This window comes from Topomyia yanbarensis, chromosome 2 (genome assembly GCF_030247195.1).
Source record: "Topomyia yanbarensis strain Yona2022 chromosome 2, ASM3024719v1, whole genome shotgun sequence".
Lineage (NCBI taxonomy): Eukaryota > Metazoa > Arthropoda > Insecta > Diptera > Culicidae > Topomyia > Topomyia yanbarensis.
In genome coordinates this window covers 104,237,889-104,260,878 of record NC_080671.1, presented here as the reverse complement: position 1 = coordinate 104,260,878, position 22,990 = coordinate 104,237,889, and the positions used below count along the sequence as shown (strand labels likewise).

General features: G+C 42.0%; 1 protein-coding gene across 2 annotated transcripts in view; it reads right to left on the bottom strand.

The window, feature by feature from the left end:
* Nucleotides 1–3,038: 3,038 nt before the first annotated feature.
* Nucleotides 3,039–22,990, bottom strand: part of LOC131679058 (uncharacterized) — a 61,466-nt gene continuing 41,514 nt past the window's right edge. For both annotated transcript variants that reach the window (XM_058959609.1, XM_058959610.1), the window contains exons 3-4: nucleotides 4,503–4,979; nucleotides 3,039–4,443 (exon numbers count right to left, since the gene is read on the bottom strand). In XM_058959609.1, the coding sequence (XP_058815592.1) occupies nucleotides 3,389–4,443; nucleotides 4,503–4,979 (1,532 nt within the window). In that variant the 3' untranslated portion in view covers nucleotides 3,039–3,388. The remainder of the gene's footprint in view (nucleotides 4,444–4,502; nucleotides 4,980–22,990) is intronic.

Genomic DNA, 22,990 nt, shown 5'->3' with positions numbered 1-22,990 from the left:
AAAAGTTACTTCCAGAACCGAGTACTGGTCTACGAAACGAACATGGGGAAGAGGTCGATAAGGGTCACGGTATGGGAGTACTTCAGGGCTCCATACTCGGCCCAACGCTCTGGAATATAATGTACAACGGTGTGTTAACATTGGAACTACCTAGGGGAGTTGAGATCGTCGACTTTGCAGTTGATGTTGTCCTGACGATAACCGGCGAGACCCTTGAGGAGGTGGAGATATTGACGACAGAAACAATAGGCATCGGTGATAGCTGACGTCAAGCTGCAGCTGGCTCACAAGAAGACAATGCGGGAGTCAATGTGGTCAGCAACCGTAAAAAATCCAGCGTGTCGTGATCAGTGTCGGGGAACAATCCATCCTATCGATGAGTACGCTCGACGGTCGACAATCCGTTAAATTACAACAGCCATGTCGACATTGTATGCGTCTCCTGGCAGGTGTATATGAGGAATACATGAAATGGTCCGAGCGGACTCGTTGGCTAAGTGGCAGCAAAAGTGGGACGACGTGGAGAATGGAAGGTGGACTCACCGACTCATCCCAAATGTGTTGGCGTGGGTGCATAGGAAGTATGGTGAGGTGAACAGTAGGGCATTGCAAAAAAATTTTTTTTTGAATTCTCAAAGGCCCCCCCTCTCATATTGTGACAAATGTCAAAGTAAGCTCAGATGCCAAATTTCACATCATTTGGACAATTTTAGACCCCCACCCACTTCGCTTGAAATTTTTTGAAATTGATACTATGGGAAAATATGGAGGAAAAATACATTAAATGCTATAACTTTTGAAATAGCAATCAGAATATTACAATTTATACCTCTTTTGGAAGGAAATAATCTTAGTATTTGAATGAAAATATTTTTGTTTCTAGGAAAATACGGGAAAGTGGGGTACTGGGTCATTTTGGCCCCAAAATCCCCTATTTTTAATGATTTTTCTGCTCCGTGATGCAAATCACGGAGCAGAAAAATCATTAAAATCACTTTTGCCATTCATATTAAACTTCATCATTTTCTCGTAAATATATCTCTATTATTCTTCACTCAATTTTCATAAGCTATACCTTGTTAAACGTGGAAAATCCTTAGGATTATAACAAAAATAGATTCGTTATCGGTAAAATTCAGGAACATCAAATTATTTGACATATAGGGTCGATTTCACATTTTTATCATAAAATCGCACATATTAACTCCATTTAACAACAAAATTCTTATTTAAATTACTACTTTTAGTGTAAAATATGCTTAGGGATCACATGAGAAAAGTTTCATTCCTGGAAAAACAGGAGAAGTTGAGGTATTAGGACAAACAATGAAAAAAATGAGTTTTGTAGAGTCAATATCAAAAAGTTTGATGTTTCTGAATTTTACCTTTAACGTTTTCATTTTTGTTTTATTCCTCAGAATTTTACACGTTCAACAAGTTACATTTTATGAAAATTGATTGAAGAATAATAAAGATATATGCATGAGAAAATGATAAAATTTAATATGACTGACAAAAAGCCCTATAACTCCAACTTCTCGTATTCGGACTAAGGTCAAAAGGGTTGCGATCGATTTCTGAGATTTTTTCACATTAGAAAAACTACAAAATATGTATGATTTGCATCACGGAGTAGAAAAATCATTAAAAATAGGGGATTTTGGGGCCAAAATGACCCAGTACACCACTTTCCCGTATTTTCCTAGAAACAAAAATATCACCATTTAAATACTAAGAATATTTCCTTCCAAAAGAGGCATAAATTGTAATTTTCTGATTGCTACTTCAAAAGTTATAGCATTTAATGTATTTTTCCACCATATTTTCCCATACTACCAATTTCAAAAAATTTCAAACGAAGTGGGCGGGGGTCTATTATTGTCCAAATGATGTGAAATTTGGCATCTGAGCTTACTTTGACATTTGTCACAATATGAGAGGAGGGGCCTTTGAGAATTCAAAAAAAATTTTTTTTGCAATGCCCTAGTGAACAGCCATTTGATGCAGTTTTTGTCCGAGCACGGATGCTTCCGGAGGTACCTGCATCGGTTTGAACATGTTCTGTCACCCCTTTGCCCGAGGGGTTTGAGACAGTGCAAGAGATACCGGAACACGTGGTTTTTGAAGGCCCTAGGTTAGAAGTAGTTCGAAGGGGCATATATGGTTTACAAAATCGTCGAAGATGTACCACGGTGAGCATATCTGGTATGCGGTCAACAGAGTAGTGACAGGTATGCTCTCCGAGCTTCAGAGGGACCAACAAAGTAGTGCCGTCCACTAGAAAGCCGTCATGAAACCACAAATCGGGCTCGGGAAAAATTCCGCCGCTGGGGAACTCTCCGGCGGAGGAAACAAGTTCCACCGCCGGGGATCAGGTAGGTATTACGCGACGCAGCACTGGGTTCGGGTTATCGGGGCGCCAGCGAACGCCAGGCTCCACCGGAATCGCCGAACCAATATCGACACCCTACTACGTAGCTCGTGAGTAAGCTAGATCCGCCGCCAGGGACTAGATTAAGTAGATCGCGTCGAACAGCCAGCAGCGGGTCATTGAGGCGCAATTAAACCGAAAACTATGCCTCACCCGGAATCACTGGATATACCTCGGCACCTACTGACTGGCCCGTTGGGTGGGCTAGGACCATCTCAAGGGACTAGATCGAGTAGATCGGGACAAAACGGGGAGCTAAAAGGCTCACGAAAACAAGCACCGGGATAAATTCACCAGATTCTAATTAGCTGGGAGATAATTGGCTCACGAAACAGTTATCGGTACCGAGAGAAATTCCGCCGCTAAGGGACTCTCAGTCGGAGTAGGGTAAGTTTACCGATGGGGACTATCCGAAGAGATCGTGATAAGACTGGGGGTTGAATGCAAACGTGCCTTACCAAAGTATCAGCAGCGAGCGAGGCGACAGCCCATGGAGATGACCAACCGGTGAATCCCCAAATATTCACGAGGCTTGACCCGTAGTGAATGGAAAATTCGAATATGAATTCGGATGGTTTCAGTGATATTCAATAGATTTAAACCGTGTGTAGTACTTCTATCATTAAAAGCATCGCTAACAATACAATGATTTATCTCTACTTGCTACATTTTCACATAAAAAATGACACAGAGAACTTTTGGATGATGCTGCGCGTGAGAGAGCTTATCCTTAGCCTAGTGAATCTTAGGAGACTAGAGCTTAATTCTATTTGTTTCTATGTACAGATGGTCACATGATATTCGAACAACTTACCACGAAATAACCGTGGAAAATACATCAGCTTCATAAACTTTTAAAATATCCAAACTTAACAATACTTCAGAACCGAATTTCGAGGAAGAAACAAAAAATAACGCCGGTCCTTTACCATCCAAAACAAAAAAAATCATTTCTCCTCAATACTTAAATGCATCCTCGATAATAGTGGCACTTTCATCCAGTACGACTCCTTTTCGGTAGCAGTCGAAAGCTGCCGACTCGGAGCAGGACTTTTCTCCGACTAGAAAAGATCCTTCAACGAACACCTGCTGTTTCTGCCGCTGCTGTTGTTGTTGTTGTTGTGACCAGCCCCGAATGTCTCGGGCATTTCTACGAGCTTTGGAATCTTTATCACCTTCGGCACTGTCGATAGCATTTCCACCGGAATCGCCTCTCAGAAGATAACCGCCAAAGGAAGATTCCAGCAGACCGAGCAGGGAGTCAATCGCAGATTTTTCAGCACTACTTTCCTCATCGGATGCCGGGGGTGCCGCAGTTGTGGTGCTTGTGGTCAGTTTCATGGAGATGTGAGACACTTCCATTTCATCGCCCGATTCAGCTCGGTTGACTACACGCCGGTTCACGGGATCTTCGGAACTTGCAACCGGAACCATCATCGGAGGTCGCAGCAGTGTGTTATTATTGTTCAATCCGTAGGTTTTGACCTTCGAGTGACCCTCGATTATCAGGTACAGTGGACTTTTGGGTGGACGGGGCGGTTGATTGTAGTGAGAGAATAAGGAGTCGGCGGTCACTGAGGGCGGAGGTGTCACAGTTGTAGTAGAAGTTGTGTCAGATCTGGTTGTCGTCATCGCAGCCATGAATGCGGTTGGAGTTACTGCAGGGGCTCGAATGTTCACACTGACCGCCGGGATGTCGTTCGAGGTTTCCGATGTAAGATATTCCGTTGTTTGTGGCGGGTGAATTATGGTCGTGGCCATGGCGTTGATGCTTTGCGGGTTGTAGAAGCTTGGGGTGTATTCGGTTATTGCGCTGGTCACGGTGGATTTTGTGAATGGATAGGCTTTCTCATTTTGAAGAATTGTGTGCAGGATCGGTTTCTTTTGACTCAGGTCATTGGGAGTTACTAGACGAATGGTGGTTGTGTAGGGATGGTTGTGATGCGATTGTTGTTGTTGTTGTGGTTGATATGAAGTCATCTGATGTAATGGTACATCTGTATGTTTCGGGCCTACAATGAGAAAGCAGAATGAAAAATTTAGTATTTTGAAGTCTAACTAACACTACTACCTGAATATTGATTCACGAAGCTGTGAGCAGGATAAGAAGCTGGACCTGGTTTGTATCGGAATCCTTCTGCTTGCGACTCAAACCGCTGTGGATGGTTGGTACTTGCTTGTGCCCACAGATACCCATCACTACCTTCCTGCTGTATGTGATTGCTGAGCGGAGGCGGCATCAAGACTGTTGGTAACTGATTTATTTGATGGTGATAGTAAGTCCTTCGCACCGGACCACTGTTTGCCCATGGCTGTTGATATTGTTGATCCGCCTTCGAGCTGGACTTTTTCGATGGCACTCCAAGTAATAGGATGTCGCTTCCTTTGTCCTTGTTGGCCAGATTTTCGGGCCAATAGCGCACCCGGTCCAGCACTGGAGGACTGTAGTCGTAAGTCGGATCATTTTTCAAAGGATCGCCTCGGCCGACGGGAAGCCACTCGTTGTAGTCGAGTCTTGGGGAAAAAATGGAAGAACGGCTTTTGGTGTCTGAAAATGGCGGAAGAAATTAGAACAGGTTAGTTGAATCATTGGAATCCAAGTGAATTTTTCAATAGTTAAACAAAAAGCTAAAGAGCTCGACAAAGAAGGATTCTGCGATATTTTAAAAAATAAGTATGAGACTTATTCTCTTTCGCATCATTTGAAAATAGATCGAAGCAAGCGATGGGGGACTACGAAAAAAGTTTTGCTCCCCGTCAAGTTAATTTTTTGAATATAGTTAAATTCGTGTACCTAGTGCTGTAATGGTGGTAATTTGTTAACGTGAAAATTGAAGTTCGCGATTTTTTAGAACAATGTGTGTACATTAGCAGCATTAATTTGGAAAGTGTTTAATGGATGAACAATCCGTCAGATGAGTTTTTTCAAAACCGTTTTGCGTCTGCCAGCTGAGAATTCACTCCTTCAATCAACTACGCTCGCACTATTTCTGGAGATATAGTCAGTTTGGGTCTGTACTGGGTGATGAAGAAAAGTGTCTCTTTGATTAAGGATTAAAATGATGCTTCTGAATGAGAAGTTTCAAGTAAGTTTTTTTTATTTATTCATGTATAGAAGAGTAGGAACTCTCGTTTCTTACAGACAATTCACGTAAAACATGATAAAGTATTGTTATAACTTATAACGATACGTGTTATAAAGATAAGAGGAAAGTTTTACATTTTTTGAGATTTTTTATTTCGTTCTGTTTTCGTTATATTTCAATCGGGCCAACCGGTAGGGTGCCATGGTTAATCAGGCGATTCTGGTAGGAGCGTGACGTCCGCGTTCTGCGTTTTTACGTCGCTAGTCATTCTATAGACATTATTCGGGTTAATGTCTGGTCCTCCCATTTAAAGCATCTCCCTACGTGTCGCTTCGAACCTCGGATATTTGAAGACCATTATCACTCCCAATCAGGCCCGCGCGCAAGGGGGGGGGGGGGGGGTTGAGGGTTCACACCGTGCCCGCTGTGCGCCCCGTCTACTTGTTCCTGTAGGCTCGCCCTCAAGAACCATCTTCACCGGATCGTCGTCCGACCTTCTTACGACGTGTCCAGTCCACCGCAAACGTCCTATTTTTGCGGTATGCGCGATGGATGGTTCTTCCAGCAGCTGATGCAACTCATGGCTCATTCGCCTGCGCCACGTCCCGTCTTCCATCTGCACACCACCATAGATGGTACGCAACACTTTTCGTTAGAAAACTCCAAGGGCGCGTTGGTCCTCCACGAGCATATTACAGGCCTCGTGGTCGTAGAGGACCACCGGTCTAATCAGCGTCTTGTAGATAATCAACTTCGTGCGGCGGCGATTTTTTTTCGACCGGAACGTCCTCCGGAGTCCAAAGTAGGCACGATTTCCCGCCAAGATCCGTCTCTGAATTTCTCTACTGTCGGCGGTTACCAGTGAGCCCAAATACACGAATTCGTCGACCATCTCGATTTCGTCACCGTCAATCCGAACTCGGGATGGGAGGTTCACATTGTCGTCTCTAGAATCTCTTCCTCTCATGTATTTTGTCTTCAAAACGTTGATGGCAAGTCCAATCCTGCGGCTGCTTCAGCTTTCAGTCTGATGTACGTTTCCGACATCGCCTCAAAGTTCCGTGCAATTATGTCAATGTCGTTGGCGAAGCCAAGAAGCTGGACGGACTTCCTGAGGTTCGTGCTACTCGTGTCTATCCCCGCTCTGCTTAATTCCACCTTCTAACACAACGTTGAACGGCAAGCACGATAGACCATCACCTTGCCGTAACCCTCTTCGAGATTCAAAGGGACTCGAGAGTGTCCCTGATACTCGAACAACGCACATCACCCGATCCATCGTCGCTTTGACTAATCGTGTTAGCTTATCCGGAAAACCGTACTCGTGCATTATCTGCTCTAGCTGATCTCGATCGATTGTGTCATACGCCGATTTGAAATCGATGAACAAATGATGTATGGGCACGTTGTATTCGCGACACTTCTACAGAACCTGCCGAATCGCGAATATTTGGTCCGTGGTGGCGCGGGAATCCATCCAATTCTGCTTGGTAGTGCCCCACGAACTCCCTTGCAAATGGTGACAATCGGCGGCAATGAATTTGGGAGAGGGCTTTGTAGGTGGTGCTATGTAGTGTGATCGCGCGGTAGTTGCAGCAATCCAACTTATCACCCTTTTTGAAAATTGGGCAAACGACAACCTCCATCCACTCCTCCGTCAAAATCTCCCCCTCCCAAATTTTGGCGATTACCCAGTGCAGCGTTCTAGCCAGTGTTTACCCACCGTATTTTAATAGCTCACTTGGTAATTGATCTACACCGGCAGCTTTGTTGTTTTTCAGCAGACCAATCTCCTCCTTGACTTCTTGGAGATCAGATGCCGGCAGCCTATCGTCTTCTGCGCGTGCTCCAAGATCTGTTGCAATATCGCTTTTGTCTGCTTCACCATTGAGATGCTCGTCATAGTACTGCTTCCACCTCTCAATTACCTCACACTCGTTTGTAAGAAGGTTGCCGTCTAAGTCCCTGCACATATCGGCTCACGGAACGTAGCCATTGCGCGAACTGTTCAGCTCCTCGTAGAACTTCCGTGTGTCGTTTACGCGGTACAGTTGTTCCATCGCTTCGCGATCTCGTTCCTCCTGTTGGCGCTTCTTTCTCCGGAGGAACGAGGTTTTCCTGTTCCGTGCTAGTTTGTATCGCTCCACATTCTGTCTCGTTCCGTGCTGCAGCATCCTCGCCCATGCTGCATACTTCTCCTCTATTAACTGCTTACATTCGTCATTGAACCAGTCGTTTCCTCGATTCGGAATCGCTGTACTGCCGCTATAGCAGTAATTCCTATGGCGGAACGGATCTCCCTTCAGCCATCTTCAAGAGTAGCTGCGCTCAGCTGTTCTTCCGTGGGTATTTCTGCTTCCAGTCGCTGTGCGTAGTCTTGGGCAACCCCGGCGTCCCGAAGTTGCGCGATGTTGGGCCTTGGCGTCCGACTACGACGAGTGTTGTACACCGTCGAGAATTTTGAGCCCATGCATACTGCAGCTAGGTAATAGTCCGAATCCATATTCGCACTGCGGTAGGTTGGTGATATCAGAGAAGAACTGCCCGTCGATTAGAACGTGATCGAATTGGTTTTCGGTGCGTTGGTCAGGTGATCTCCAGGTGGCTTTGTGGATATCTTTGTGGGGGAAGAAAGCACTTCGGACTACCATGCCACGGGAGGCTGTGAAGTTCACGCATCGTTGGCCGTTGTCATTCGATATGGTGTGCAAGCTGTTTGGCCCGATTACCGGTCTAAACATTACCTCCCGTCCTACCTGAGCGTTCATATCACCGATGACGATTTTCACGTCCCGTTGCGAACAGCCGTCGTACACCTCCTCCAGCTTCGCATAAAACGCTTCCTTCTCGTTGTCGGGTCTCCCATCGTGTGGGCAGTGTACGTTGATGATGCTGTAGTTGAAGAAACGGCCTTTGATCTTCAGCTTAAACATCCTTGCGTTGATCGGAGTCCATCCAATCACGCATTGACACATCCTACCCAACACTACAAAGCCGGTTCCCATCTCGTTGGTGGTGCAACAGCTCTGGTAGAAAGTAGCCGCCCGATATCAGCTTTTCCATACTTTTTGTCCTGTCAAGCAAAGTTCCTGCAGTGCTACGACTTCAAAGTTGCGTGGTTGGAGTTCATCGTAGATAATCCTGTCGAAAGCTGGAAAGCAGAGTGACCTGCAGTTTCATGTTCCGAGTTTCCAATCGTAGTCCTTATTGTTATTGTCTGCAATGTTCGTAACGGTTAGTTTTCCAGGGCGGCTGGTTGGGCCTTCCCCAACCCCCTGTTTCGCCGGACCATCGTGTCAGCTCTGTTTAGAGTCCCACGCTGACACGTGGATGATACATCAGCCGCCCCTAACATGGAGAACAGACACTGTCAGCATACGACCGCCCACCATGGTTGGTTACCCGATCTGTCCTATGGTTACTCGTACCCTAGCTGGCACCGCGGAGAGGTAGGGATAGGAGTTATTGGATAAGAGGCTAACGACTACTGTGGCGAACCACCGGGTCTATATTACGCATAGCCCAGTTATTTACCAACCAACTATATTAACCAACATTTTCTAATATAATTCAGTCTCAATACCCCAGCATTTTTCTTTGACGCGTACTCCACATTCGAAAGCATATTTTCGAAATTTTTTAAGCAATTGGCCGATGCAAATATCCCCTGTATTAACGAGCTACACAAAGTTTTACTTTGGAGTGAATTTCAAAAATAAAAATATTTGATGACTATATTTGCACTGTAAATAGTATCGCCAGCTTGTCCCGCGTGCGTCACCGCCAACTTACCCCAACCGCATATTTTACAAAAAAACTATTTAAGAATAACTAATGTGATGTAATAGCTATACGGATACTGAAAGCTATTTTTACGCACTATTGAAAAATAGAATCATTTTGGTAATAGATTGAAAATCACCTAAAATAACACAAAGTGTTTAGAATTTAGAAAATTTTATTGGTATGCTCGACACACAATATCGCCCATAACTTCTACAAAACAAAATGTTTTTAACAAAAACACATTGGATAATGGCTTTTAAACAACTTGAGGTTACCCCAACTGCCAATAAGCTCCGGGCATCCCTAATATTCAATTAGCTTAATCAGCATGAGTTCAATGTTATCTTCATGTGATAATATTTTGAAATGTTGGTGGAATGGGTTTGGAAGTGGAGGGGGTGGGGGTTTAGTAGAGTGGGAGTGGAGGATGCGTCAGAAATCCTTCATCTTATTTCGGTATACGGGGTGGATGAAGGAAATGCGGATGTGAGGGGAGGGGAGAGGAGCGGAGTGATGAAGGAATAAGGTGTGATGGTAGAGGGGGGGGGGGGGGGGTGGCGACGCAATACTAAACTGCATATATTACCTTTCATTCGAGACTTGGTTTGAGAAAATCGGTTCAGTCATCACCGAAGAACCGATGTGATTTTAATTGTGGAATGTACCCGGAATCCGGGACTTCCTGAATCGTCGATAGTGGACAATGTATTCAAAGAATGTTTCATTGGCAACCAGTGATCTAGACGTGCGAATCAAAGTAATTTAGCTACCATTTCACTAGTTTTTAGCCTCTGCGGTATTACGATTTTACCGATTTATATGGGAAATTCCAGTGTAAGCTTATTAACCAACGTGTAACTCCGGAACCAAGATTCAAAACATGAAATTCAGCAGCAGTCAATGGCATTACAGTATCTTTAATTTGAAATAAAGTTTGTGAAAATCGGTAAAGAATTCGCTGGGAAATAGGTGTAATATTAGCGTAAGAACCTGGTGAGTTCCCCGGAGGCATTATGAACCGACATAGGTGGCCAATGTGGTCTAAGCTGCTTTGATTGGTCATTAGTGATGCAAACCCGTCAACTGGAGTAAAGTTGCACTAATTTTAATATGTTTTACATCATTTGGATATCATGGTTGAACCAGTTTATATGGGAATTTACTGTGTAATCGCACTCTTCAACTCGTATCTCAGAAACCGGAGGTCGGATCAACTAAAAATTCAATAGCAGCTTATGGGAGCGTCATACTTTTCAGATGAAAATAAGTTTGTGAAAATCGGTCCAGCCACCTCTGAGGAAATTGTGTGAGTTTAAATGACACATACACATCCATACACACACCGACATTTTACCAGCTCGACGAACTTAATCGAATGGTGTATGACACTCGGCCCTCCGGGCCTCGGTTAAAAGGTCGATTTTTACAGTGATTGCATAGCCTTTCTTTATATGAGAAAGGCAAAAACTTATATATGATTTTCAGTATACAACAGAAATGTTGCTAAAATATGAGATTTTAAGGACAAAATATCCCAAAACCCTAGCTTCTGTATTTTTCAAGAAACGATCGTGCACTCGTTCAAATACTAAAATTGCTTCATTAAAAATTGGATGAACCGCAATTTTCTAAAGGCCAACTCGAAAGTTCTAGCATTTAATGTATTTTCCCTAATGTTTTCTCATAAGACCAATTGGTAAAAATTTCAATTGAAGTTGACGGGGGTCAAAAATTGTGCAAACAATGTGAAATTTCGTAACTGAGCTAACTTCCCAACGAACAACATAGCTGGATAATAGCTTAAACAGTTCTTGTTCAGCTTCTTCTCTCGGATTAAAGGCTTGTTCAGCTTTCGTTGTTTGTTGGGTTTGATACTTTGTCACATGAAGGGGTTTTGAGAATTACACAAAAATCACAGAACTAACACTAACTTTGAATAACTTTATTTCAATAAAGTCACAAAATACACTTAACTGAAAAGTATTAGGATTTAATTTCGTATAAAATTTTCGCAGTTTCCCATTGGAAGTACGCCAAAAAAATTTATGCACTATATTTTTTGGAAAATAGTCGAACAACAGAAAAATTCACAATGAAGTTACACAGAAATCACATTTGATGTTGAAGAACGAATGATAGGTTCATCAGCCTACTATGGACCCTTCCTTATTTTGGACGCTTTTCATACTTTTATCTCCTTTACTGCCAATTCCTCCATATTAATTACATTCTTTGGGTTGTGTTCATCATTGTTAGTTCATCACTAATTGCTTCAAATTAATCAAAATTCACAACGATAGGTCGAATGCCGATTATATTCGGATTTCTTCTCAAACCATAAACAATTGAATGGAAATTATTATTATTTTCTGAATTGTAGGGTGAAAAGTAAAACTCGACCGTCTGACAGAAGTACCGTAAACCGGGGTGACATTGATCACTTTTCGAAGTAATCATTACATATTTTTCGACGTAACACATTTTTTTCAAGTTTAATATTTTTAAACCATGTACTGATGTATGAAGGACATGATTGGATGGTTTTACCTGAAATTCTCTGCTTACCACTATTTTTTCAAAAATCATTACAATTTGAAGTCCGTCCGAAAAAAATGCCTACACTGTTTGTGAAAGTTTAGTTAGTTTTCCGAGCTCCTCAATTTTTGTTTATATCATTGTAATTATTGCCTCGATATCCTGCAAAACCGTTCAAACTTGTTATCCAGCCTCCGTGTTCACTTGCCGAATGGCGGTGTTTTGCTCACACGCAAGGTAGGACCGCAATATCAAGGTATTCTGGACAAGCTGGAGCAGTTTGCTGATTTGCCACAACCGCCATACCACCGCTACACCACCACCTCGTCACTCTGCACCTCGCCACTCCACCACCATCACTTCCACTCGCAGTTTACAAAAGTTTCACCATCCTGAACAAAATATCAACACAACACACCACCAAATACTGCCCATCAATTTGCTAATTCATCATCCAGCAGAAATAAACATCATCGCCGCTGCTGTGTTTTATTTCTGCCAACCGAAAGAACATACATCCATCAGTTGTCGTCCGCCTTCCTGAGCTCCAGGTGCCAGAACGAGAAAGGTGAGAAGTAATTCGTAGTTGTTTTGGTTAGTACTTTCTTGCGCTCCTTCGATCTTGTACCTAAGTGAATTTCGTACCCAAAAACATACCTGTCATTATCTTGTAGAGTGTAAGTGGCGCCATCTGTTACTGAGCATTTCAACTAGTAACCCTTACACTACCGCATATCGTAAAATGCCTGGATTTTGTGAGAGTTGTACTGATAAATTTTCCGATGGTCGTAATGCTGTAAAATGTGGCGGTTTTTGCTCTTCGTTATTTTGCGCAAAATGTTGCGGACTAAACGACGAATTATTTGCCGCAGTTGTTAACAAGTCTAACTTATTCTGGATGTGTAACACCTGCAAAAATATCATGGACAAAGCACGTTTTCGTAACGCATTGGTGTCCGTTGAGTCCGCAAACCAAATGGTGATCGAGGAGCTTAAAAATTCAATTCGCAACGACATACTGGAGGAATTAAAGGTAGAAATTCGGACCAACTTCAAAACGTTGATCGACGCTGTACCAAAAACGCCGATTCCTGGACCGCGACAATTTTCCTTTAATTCTGCTAAAAGAAACAGAGACAACGACGATACAGGCTCCAATCCTTCTAAGCTGCTACGTGGTACTGATGCCGCCGGTTCATTGACACCATCCATCGCTGTGAATCGTGAAGATAAAAAGTTTTGGTTGTACCTGTCAGGAATTTCGCCCGATGTCCCTGATGAAAGCGTCACCAAGCTAGCTGCGGATAAACTCGGAAATTCGAACATCACTGTCGTCAAGTTGGTCCCTCGTGGCAGAGATCCTAGAACGCTGAATTTTGTCTCCTACAAAGATGGCATGCCCACGGATCTCAAAGAAAAGGCTATGACGGCGTCTACATGTTGGCATTGCTTATCGTGAGTTTGAAGAGAAGTCGAACCGAATGCGCCCGACTCAGCAACAATGACTACTTCCACTGCTCTTCGCCCTCCTCCCAACTAGTTACATCGCCTGTTTCACATCCTGTATTGCCTGTTCCCAAAGTTACCGCACATTCCGAGCAGTTTCTTTCCGTTTACTACCAGAACGTGCGAGGAATGAGAACGAAAACACAAGAATTCCATCTAGCGCTTTCTTCTAGTGACTACGACGCACAGTGGCGGGTCTTTAAACAAAAGTCGGACAAAACCTCAAATATTACCTAATTTGGCTGAAAATCACAATTTAAGCTAATTTTGAGGTGCTGAGTTCATTTTTGATGTCAAAAGTCGTAAAAAATAAAATGCATTTTTCCATACAGTGTCATTGAACCTTTCTTATAACTATGATCCCGTTTTCATGATAGATTTTCCGTTACTGTTCACCAATGTCAGCAATATCATAAAAATGAAGAATACTACTTTAAATGCATTGTATAACATATTGGTTTACTGTAGATTGTCTAAGTATTTTAAACAAAACACCATGCGCCTCCATATCAGCAACAAAGCTTCAAAATCTCCTTAAAACTTTTTGCGCACCTAGGCGCAGAACGAGACAATGATATTTGAAAAATAGAGGTTATTTCCCATAGAATGTATACTATGTGACCGTTCCGAAATGATTCCGAAATTCGTACAGAATACATTAGTGAAAAAAGTATTTTTGATCTGACCACCTCAAACATATTTAAACAAAAAAGTCATAGTTCCAAGCAAATTTACCAAATGTATTTTATTCACTAACCAAGTTCTTTTGTTCCTCTGCACAATGAAACAAGTTGTGCTAAAATCGGACCAAAATCAAAAGAGCAACATGCATTTGAAGTAAACAGAGCAATGGTGGTTTCAGAAATGAAAATCAATAAAAAATCCGAATTTTGCTACGTTTAAACTCATGTTAATCGTGTTCTTACCCAATGATCATAAAATTTTGAATATACATCATTCAATACATGAGAAATTTAGGAAAAATATAAAATATCAATATTTCAAAAATAAATTATTGAGGTTTTGGCCAGCCTCCAGCCACTGTGCGACGTCATTGTCCTTATGGAAACCTGGCTGCGCGAAGACATATTAAACGCTGAGCTCTCGTCAAACTACGTAATATATCGCTGCGACCGCAACTCAACAACCAGTCATCTGCGTCGAGGCGGTGGCGTCCTAATAGCGGTAAAGAACAACCTCGTAGGCTCGCAGCTAAGCTTATCTGGAATTGAACGCCTGGAGCAAATCGCCGTGCATATCGCCCTCCCGAATCAATCTGTATATATTAGCTGTGTTTATCTCAGGCGAAATAGTGATCCGGATTTGTATCACGCGCACGCTAATGCCGTTCAAACAATTCTAGACAATGCTGGGAGCACCGACACTGTTCTCGTCTTTGGAGACTACAATCTTCCACGCCTTCAGTGGTCGCTCGATAATGATCTAAAATGTTACCTACCTATTAATGCCTCTTCGGAACAAGAAATAGCTGTAACGGAGTCTATGGTTGCAGGCGGTCTGTACCAGATCTGCTCATTGACGAATGTGAACGGGAGGATCCTCGATCTTGCATTCGTAAACAACACGGATATCGTAGAGCTGCTTGAACCTCCGACTGCTATTCTCAAAGTCGATCCTCACCACAAACCGTTTGTCCTGCGGCTAGATGTATGTACCAACACTTCATTTTATTCGATTGACGACCTTGATTTTGACTTTAACCGTTGCAACTTTGACGAAATCTCCGCACTGATTGCCACTGTCGACTGGACCGACTTAATGTGTTGTAATGAGCTTGACGAAGCAGTCGCGCTGTTTTATGGCAAAGTATATGACATACTCCGCCTAATGGTTCCACTGAAACGAGTCAACAGGAGGGTGGATTTCAAATTTCTATGGTGGAACGCTTAGATTCGCCGTTTGCGTAATGGACTACGAAAACAACGCAAGCGTTATTTCCGCCATAAATCAGACGAAAACAAAGTTACTCTTCGACGAATAGAACTGCAATACGAAACGGCCCGGAATTCTGCTTTTCGTGAGTATTTGAATCATGTGCAAAATAGCCTTCGCGATCACCCCGCAATATTTTGGAAATTCGTTAGCAGCAGAAAACGATCTGGTAGTACTCCCACTGACGTTTTCCTTGGAAACGTAAGCGCGCAATCTCCAGCTGATACCGTAAATTTGTTTGCTGATTTCTTTCGCTGAGTGTTTAGAAGCAACTATACCGTCCCTTCGGAAGAGTATTTGGAAACATTACCATCGTACAACATAAATCTCCCTCGTCCTACTGTAAGCCGAGCTGACGTCTTGAAGGCTCTGACTGCTGTTGATTCGTCGAAGCGGCCTGGCCCCGATCATCTCTCGCCCCAATTTATAAAAAGCTGCGCCCACGTGCTGTCTCTTCCGGTGTGCATCATTTTCAATCGCTCTCTCGCTGAAGTCATTTTTCCTATCGCCTGGAAAGAAGCTGCTATCGTTCCCATTCACAAGGCTGGAAATATTCACAACGTCGAAAATTACAGAGGGATCTCATTATTAAACTGTCTCTCCAAAGTTCTCGAAAAGTTGGTCTACAATGTCACGTATGCAGCTGCATTCCACATTAACTCGGAGTATCAACACGGGTTTGTCACAAAACGATCAACAACTTCTAACCTGATAGCTTACACTTCTAAGTTGTTTCCCGCCGTCGAGAAGCGTCATCAGGTGGACGCAATTTACGTCGATTTCTTAAAAGCTTTCGACAAAGTACCGCACAACATCGCAATCTTGAAATTAAAGCGTTTGGGATTTCCCACCTGGCTGACTAACTGGTTGCAGTCGTATCTTTCCGATCGCTCGGCATTCGTGAGTATAAAAAACACGCGCTCAAGCACATTCAGAACACCCACAGGTGTCCCGCAAGGCAGTCATCTGGGCCCGCTTATTTTTATTCTGTTTATTACCGATATCTGTAGTCGGATCAAGTCTGGGAAATTGCTGTACGCGGACGATCTCAGAATCTTCCGAATTATCGCTTCTGCCCTTGACGCCGTAGTGCTTCAAGAAGATATATGTACTATTCAAGAATGGTGCACGCTTAACGGAATGGAAGTCAACGTTAGTAAATGCAAAGTAATCAGTTTCGGACGCTTGCTTACTCCAGGACGTTATGAATACAGCCTAAAAGGAAGAACAATTGAAAGCGTCGACTCGATCCGAGACTTGGGAGTGCTCTTCGATAGGAAGTTGAGCTTTTCCGACCATATCACGGCGACAACTGCTAAGGCTTTCGGAATGCTGGGCTTCTTGAAGCGGAACACGGCGGACTTCGATGATTTCTACGCACTAAAAGCACTTTACTGTGCCCTGATCAGAAGTGTTCTGGAGTATGCTGTACATGCCGTTCAAATTGACCGACTAGAACGTATACAAAGATGTTTTGTGCGATTCGCCCTCAGGAAACTTCCATGGAATGATCCAGTTGTGTTGCCTCCTTATGCCGATAGATGTATGCAACCTTGTCTGCAGACTATGGCGACTCGGCGTATCTTCCTGCAAAGAGTTTTTATTTTCGACTTGCTGTCAGGTAATATCGACAGTCCCGATCTTCTCTCGGGCGTTAATTTGTATGCACCTCCTCGTGTTCTCCGTAACCCACTATGTTGTGAATCCCTAGACACCGTACTTCATATGGACAAAATAATCCACTGGAAAGATGTTGCCGCAGATTTAACGAAGCTTCTTCAGTGTATGATTTTAACATTTCCAAGCATAGATATAAGATATTAATAAGAAATATATAGTTTTAAAATGTGTCTGTACGGTGTATACCAAAGATAAGGAAATAAAATAAAAAAAAAAAAAGTTTTCATATTTCGGGGTGACTTTGATAACCTGTATGTTCACCCACATTAAGTTCTTGATGTCAATGTTTTTCATTCAAATGTTTGTTTAAACTAATGTTAAAAAGATATCCATTGTTAAATAGATGTTAATTGGCATTGTACACAGCATTTCAATATACTGTAAAATTCAACTGACCAAAATTCGTATAAATCGGGTCTAACTTGAATAAAAGTATCTAAAAACTTGTTTAACTGCAAAATTTGTTTTATTTCAGTGGTTTATCAATTAACAACGATTTTCATCTATTTTAACATATTGGAGTATTGCATATAAAAAAATATTGTGAATTTAAGCTTGAAATAATTTAAAATAATTGCTAACTAGTTTCACAAAACAATTTTTTTTAAATTAAGCTAGCTCTCAGAAATCGATTTGGCACATCTGATACCAAAGAAAAATAAAAACTCGCTTGGAATTTACTATTCTTGCTAAAATCTATGATTTATTTGTTGTATAAAAAATAGACACTTTAAGAAGCTTAGTCAAAATAAAATAAAGTAAAAGTTTAGATTTTTGCATATTTTGTACTCAAAAATCGAATAATGTGCTCAAAAAGTATAACCAATCACTACTTCATAAGTTTAGAGTAAAACTCATTACAAATTTGAATGATTAGGTAGACTATTCTAGCTAAATATGTAATCTACGAAAAAAGTTTCGAGTGATCAAAGTCACCCCGACGATCGAAGTCACCCCGGTTTACGGTATTCTCCTAACAATGCAATGCTAAGCATTTACCAAGGCAATAAATCTAGTTGCGTCCTTCTCAAATGGTAAAAGTCCTTATTTTAATCCACTTTTAAAGCAAGCGTGAGACTTATTTTTATCCATTATTTTTTTTTGAAACGCAGTTGCGGTAATACTACGCGGTAAAATCTCATGTCCCGTACCAAACCTTCGGGAAAAAGTGTCTCACCGTACCGATTTTGCGGTGCGGGTGCCGCATAGAGCTTCCATTTCCCGACGGTTTTCAGCTTCCCGGGATTCGGGAAATAAATAATAAATTTCCCGGGAAATCCCGGGATCCCGGGAATACAGAAGAAATATAAAAACGTGAATGATTTTCTTAAAAAAAAGAATAAATTGAAAAGTTTTCAAACCCGTTTGATTGCATGTATATCTGTCCTAATAGCAGTTGTCAGAAAAAGGCGATTTGGCGTCCTACACATCATTCAATCATTTGATAACTCGTCAATAAGTTTACGCAACATCAACTTCATTTGATTTTTCTTGGTTATATGTATAATCTAAATTTTGGTAATCACGGATACGATTGGGACGATATACTAAACGCGGCTGCTGGAGTTACTGTCCAAAATTGGAACTCGTTGTTCTGATACGATGGGTCAATTCAATGCAAAGCACCTTCTTTGGTAATCTTGAATGAAAAGATTAAGCTGCTTCAGGGTATTGTGCAGTTATTTCCGATCAAATGAGAAAATGTGATACACTCAGGTTTTTTTTACGCGGGGGATACGAGCCGCGTAAATGAAAACCACGTAAATTTCAAAATCCGCGTAAATGAAGACCACCTAAATTTAAGAATCCGCGATAAAGGGAACCTCATTGATGGATACCGCGTAAATTTCAAAATCCGCGTAAATTTCAAAAACCGCGTAAATTTCAAAAACCGCGTAAATGAAAACCGCGTAAATTTCAAAATCCGCGTAAATGAAAACCGCGTAAATTTCAAAATCTGCGTAAAAAAAACCGCGTAAAAAAATACCGCGCAAAAAAAACCGCGTAAAAAAAAACTTGAGTATCAGCATCATTCCGAATTAAGTGTGAATCAAAATCAAGCAGATGATGGACGAACTGTGCAGCGATGGATGAAGCCTACCATCGATTTCCTGTTACGGGCGAGTATCTGGATTGCTTGATCTTATCCCTTCAAAAATCCTGCCTGCATCGTTGAAAGCGACATTCGGCGGTATAACAAATTAGACGAAATATGCATTTGATGAACCGATCAAATATTTCTACAGACGTTCTAGAAACATTCTTTATTTTGAATAGCGTTTGCGTTAAGCATGATATCACTACAAACCATCCCAAGTTTTGAAACAAACACTCATCGATTTTTTTAAGAAATTACCGCCATTTCAATTACTACTTTGATTGCATTCATTCAAGATCTTTCATTCAAGATCTAACTATTAAAATAAACTATTAAAAGAACTGTTAAAAAATCTGATCAATCGGCTCATCGGTTGCAGAGATATCCTGCGCATCACTAACCGGCAAATTAATCCATTTTTGCATGAAAATATCAACATTTTTAGTAGTATTTTGAGTAACGCTTGGACTATATACCTAAAAATCATGAAAACATATCAGCGAGCCTAAAGATATATAGTCCAAAGATCTGCAAATCAGTTGGAAAAGCACAATCTGCATTCACTGCTCACTCCAAATGTTTGCCGATAAAGATATTTCCTACAGAATTTCTTTCGCAGAACCTAAGCCTTTTGAAATAAATCAAAAATCTTTTTTCCCGGGATTCCCGAATCCCGGGAATGAGACAATACAATTTCCCGGGAATCGGGAATCCCGGGAAATCCAAAAATCCCGGAATTCCCGGGAAATAAATTCCCGGGATGGAAGCTCTAGTGCCGCAACCGTGACGAGCTCCATAAATTCAAATTTTGGACCACTGTGCAGCGCTACGGCAAGAGCAGCTAGCACCACCAACGAGAAGACAGGTAGCATTAAAGATGGATCATGAATTGCAAACCGAAGAAACTAACGAACACTCCAAGCCAGCAGCAGTAATGCAAGTATGGACGAAATCGGCGTTATAAGAAATGGACTAAATTTACATATCTCATGAGCTATAAGGCGACACTCAAGCTGCTTCACCGCCGTGGAACAGAATCTCCGCATGTACTAATATACTACGTGCGAAGAAATCGATGGACACAATTTAAATACTCTTTTTATTATTTGTTAATATTGGTTAATATTTATTAGAAACACGCCCACTTTTCCCTCAGCAAACGTCTTGCTCTCGCACGAACATCATCATTTTATCCTTGAACAGAAAGGAGTGACTAATTAGATGTCATCGCGAAGTAACGCCACCAACGCAACATTTTCAGTACTGACGAGACTTTGCGTCTATATTTGATCGTTAGCAAGTTTTTTCACTTCTTCTCTGTGCTGTATGTGATCATTTTTCACCAGCCACGGGCAGATGAATGTTGCTGCAGTTGCGAGAAAGGCTCTCCAAACCCTGTTCACTGCCAAGCGTGAATACAACAAGCAGAAGCTTCGTCGTTTGTGAATAAAGCAGCAGCCTACTGCTGAAGGCAGCAACCGCAGATAAACATAAAAGGCTAAATAGCTGATCACCACACCGCCGCTCGCTCGCTCACACGTCGTCGTCGTCGTCGGTGTCCACGCGTTTTGGCATGACGGCTATCGATAATAGACTGCTGCGGTTGCAGCCAGTGACCGCCAACCGAGTTGGCGGCAAGTTGGATGTGAAAATTGCGATTCGTTTTGATGCGTCGCTCGTAGTCGTTTTCGTGTTCATCCTCTTTGGAAGAGGAAAAGTTTCACTAATGAAATCAATAAAGTATTTAGTTGATTATATCCAGACATAAGCTTACCCGTAGCTTACAAATGGGCTTTTCCTGGGTAAATGCCGCACGCCGTCACGCCGCGGTGTCGTATACGAATGCGACCGGTAATTTTGCCGCTTTTTGTCTGTTTGGTTCGAAACGAGACGATGGTTTTACAATTTATTGCAGCGCGATTTGCGCATGAATCAAACGCGGCGAGAATTGGCGGAAGATTTGAACATCCATTTGTACCACAAATTACTCGTTATGCAATAAACTTGTTGTGATTTTCCGCGAAGATATCTCGTATTGGCAGACAAGTTTATTAGAGAAGGAAGTTAGTGAACACGCAATATATAGCCAAGGGACAAAATGGTCTTTGATAGAAATTCGCTAATACTTGAAATTTTTGATAAACTTTAGGTTTTGACAAAGGATTGGCAGATAAAAACAATGATAAAAACGCTCTTTATTTAGGTTCTGTAGGATGGATCAAATCTGGACAGATCAATTACAGAATATCACCGTTTTATTCAGTTTACCTTCCCAAATTAGCTGCTATTTAATACAGTTTGGGATCATTGGCAAAGGCCCACGGATCATTTCTTCATCGTGTCGGATGGACTTAGTTCCATTGACGATATCTGTTCGATGAAACCCGCAAAATGCTTCCCGTATTTGCTGGGAAAAGTACGGGAGTTAGAAGTGCTTTATCTGAAAAATAATTCCAAATAAACTTAGTTTGGGTCCTTCCTCATTGCCTCATTCTGGACAATGAGTAGGTGAACTCCTGAGCTAAGGTGGGTGTATTATAAGGTGGATTAATGCATTTGATTTAACGAATTTGTTAGTATTTCTCCTCAGAGGACACTGGAGTGATGGTAGACCTGGTGGAGCAATGCGGAACTTGGTCGTTGGCTACACTCTATAATCCTGAAGATGTCGGCGAAACTTTGGTTTCTTTTTAATTTTCTTTTAATTCGTTTATTTTACACGGCTCAATGCGTTAGCTTAAATGAGCCATGGGTCTTTTGTATACTTACAATACGTAAAAAATAAAAATTACAATACATTTGATTTTGAATCTGTAAGATTCCGTGCGCGCAACTTGCTATTGCGAGCGAAATCTTTTTTCGCGTTGGGAAGATGTTCCTTCCTTCGTCAACTTCAGGGTTATCCATGTCTCTCTCGTTGTTGTTTACGTCCGTATCATCTTGATTACTGCCATGATATTCGCGTTCAGATGTTCTTCCTGACTTCTTGGCCTTGCGGGTCACGAATGTGAATACTCCATCCTTGGTGGCAGCTTCTTCACTGGTGGTATTAGTTGTTAAGTTTAAAGTACTTGACACAGCGTTTGCAGTTGTCATTATTGCCTTAAGTGCAGCCACAAATTTGGCAACCGATTGTGGTTCAGGTAAAGATATTGGGGCTTGGGTGTTGGCATTTTTTTCTGCAACTGAGTTTTCCTTAGCAGTTTCTGGGCAGGGTTGTCCGTAGTGCGCCGTTTGTTCACAGAATTGGCACGTATTAGTTTGTCCTTGATATGTACAAAGAGTTCGCTGTGTAATTGTATCACCCCCTTCTGTTTTGTACTGCAGGGTAAGGTAGGAGGGAATGGGTTGGTCTACCCGCATTCTCATCACAAAGACACCATTTGAAATACCTGGGAAGTAGTTTCTCCATGTGTTCTCCGTAATAGTTTCCTCTGCTCCGAAATACGACATGAATCTTTTAATTGCCAAGCGTTTTTGCCTTTCTCATATAGAAAGGTTATGCAATCACTCTGAAAAACGTCAACCTAATCCCGGCCCGGAGGGCCGAGTGTCATATCCCATTCGACTCAGTTCGTCGAGATCGGAAAAAGTCTGTATGTGTGTGTGTGTGTGTGTGTGTATGTATGTGTGTGTATGTGTATGTGTGTGTATGTGTGTGTATGTGTGTGTATGTGTGAGTGAGTGTATGTATGTGCGTATGTGTCAAATAATGTCACTCATTTTTCTCAGAGATGGCTGGACCGATTTGCCCAAACTTAGTCTCAAATGAAAGGTGTAACCTTCCCATCGGCTGCTATTGAATTTTGGATCGATCGGAATTCTGGTTCCGGAATTACGGGTTTCAGAGTGCGGCCACACAGAAATTTCTCATAAAAACTATAGGAAAAATTAAAAATAGAATTTTTATTTTTG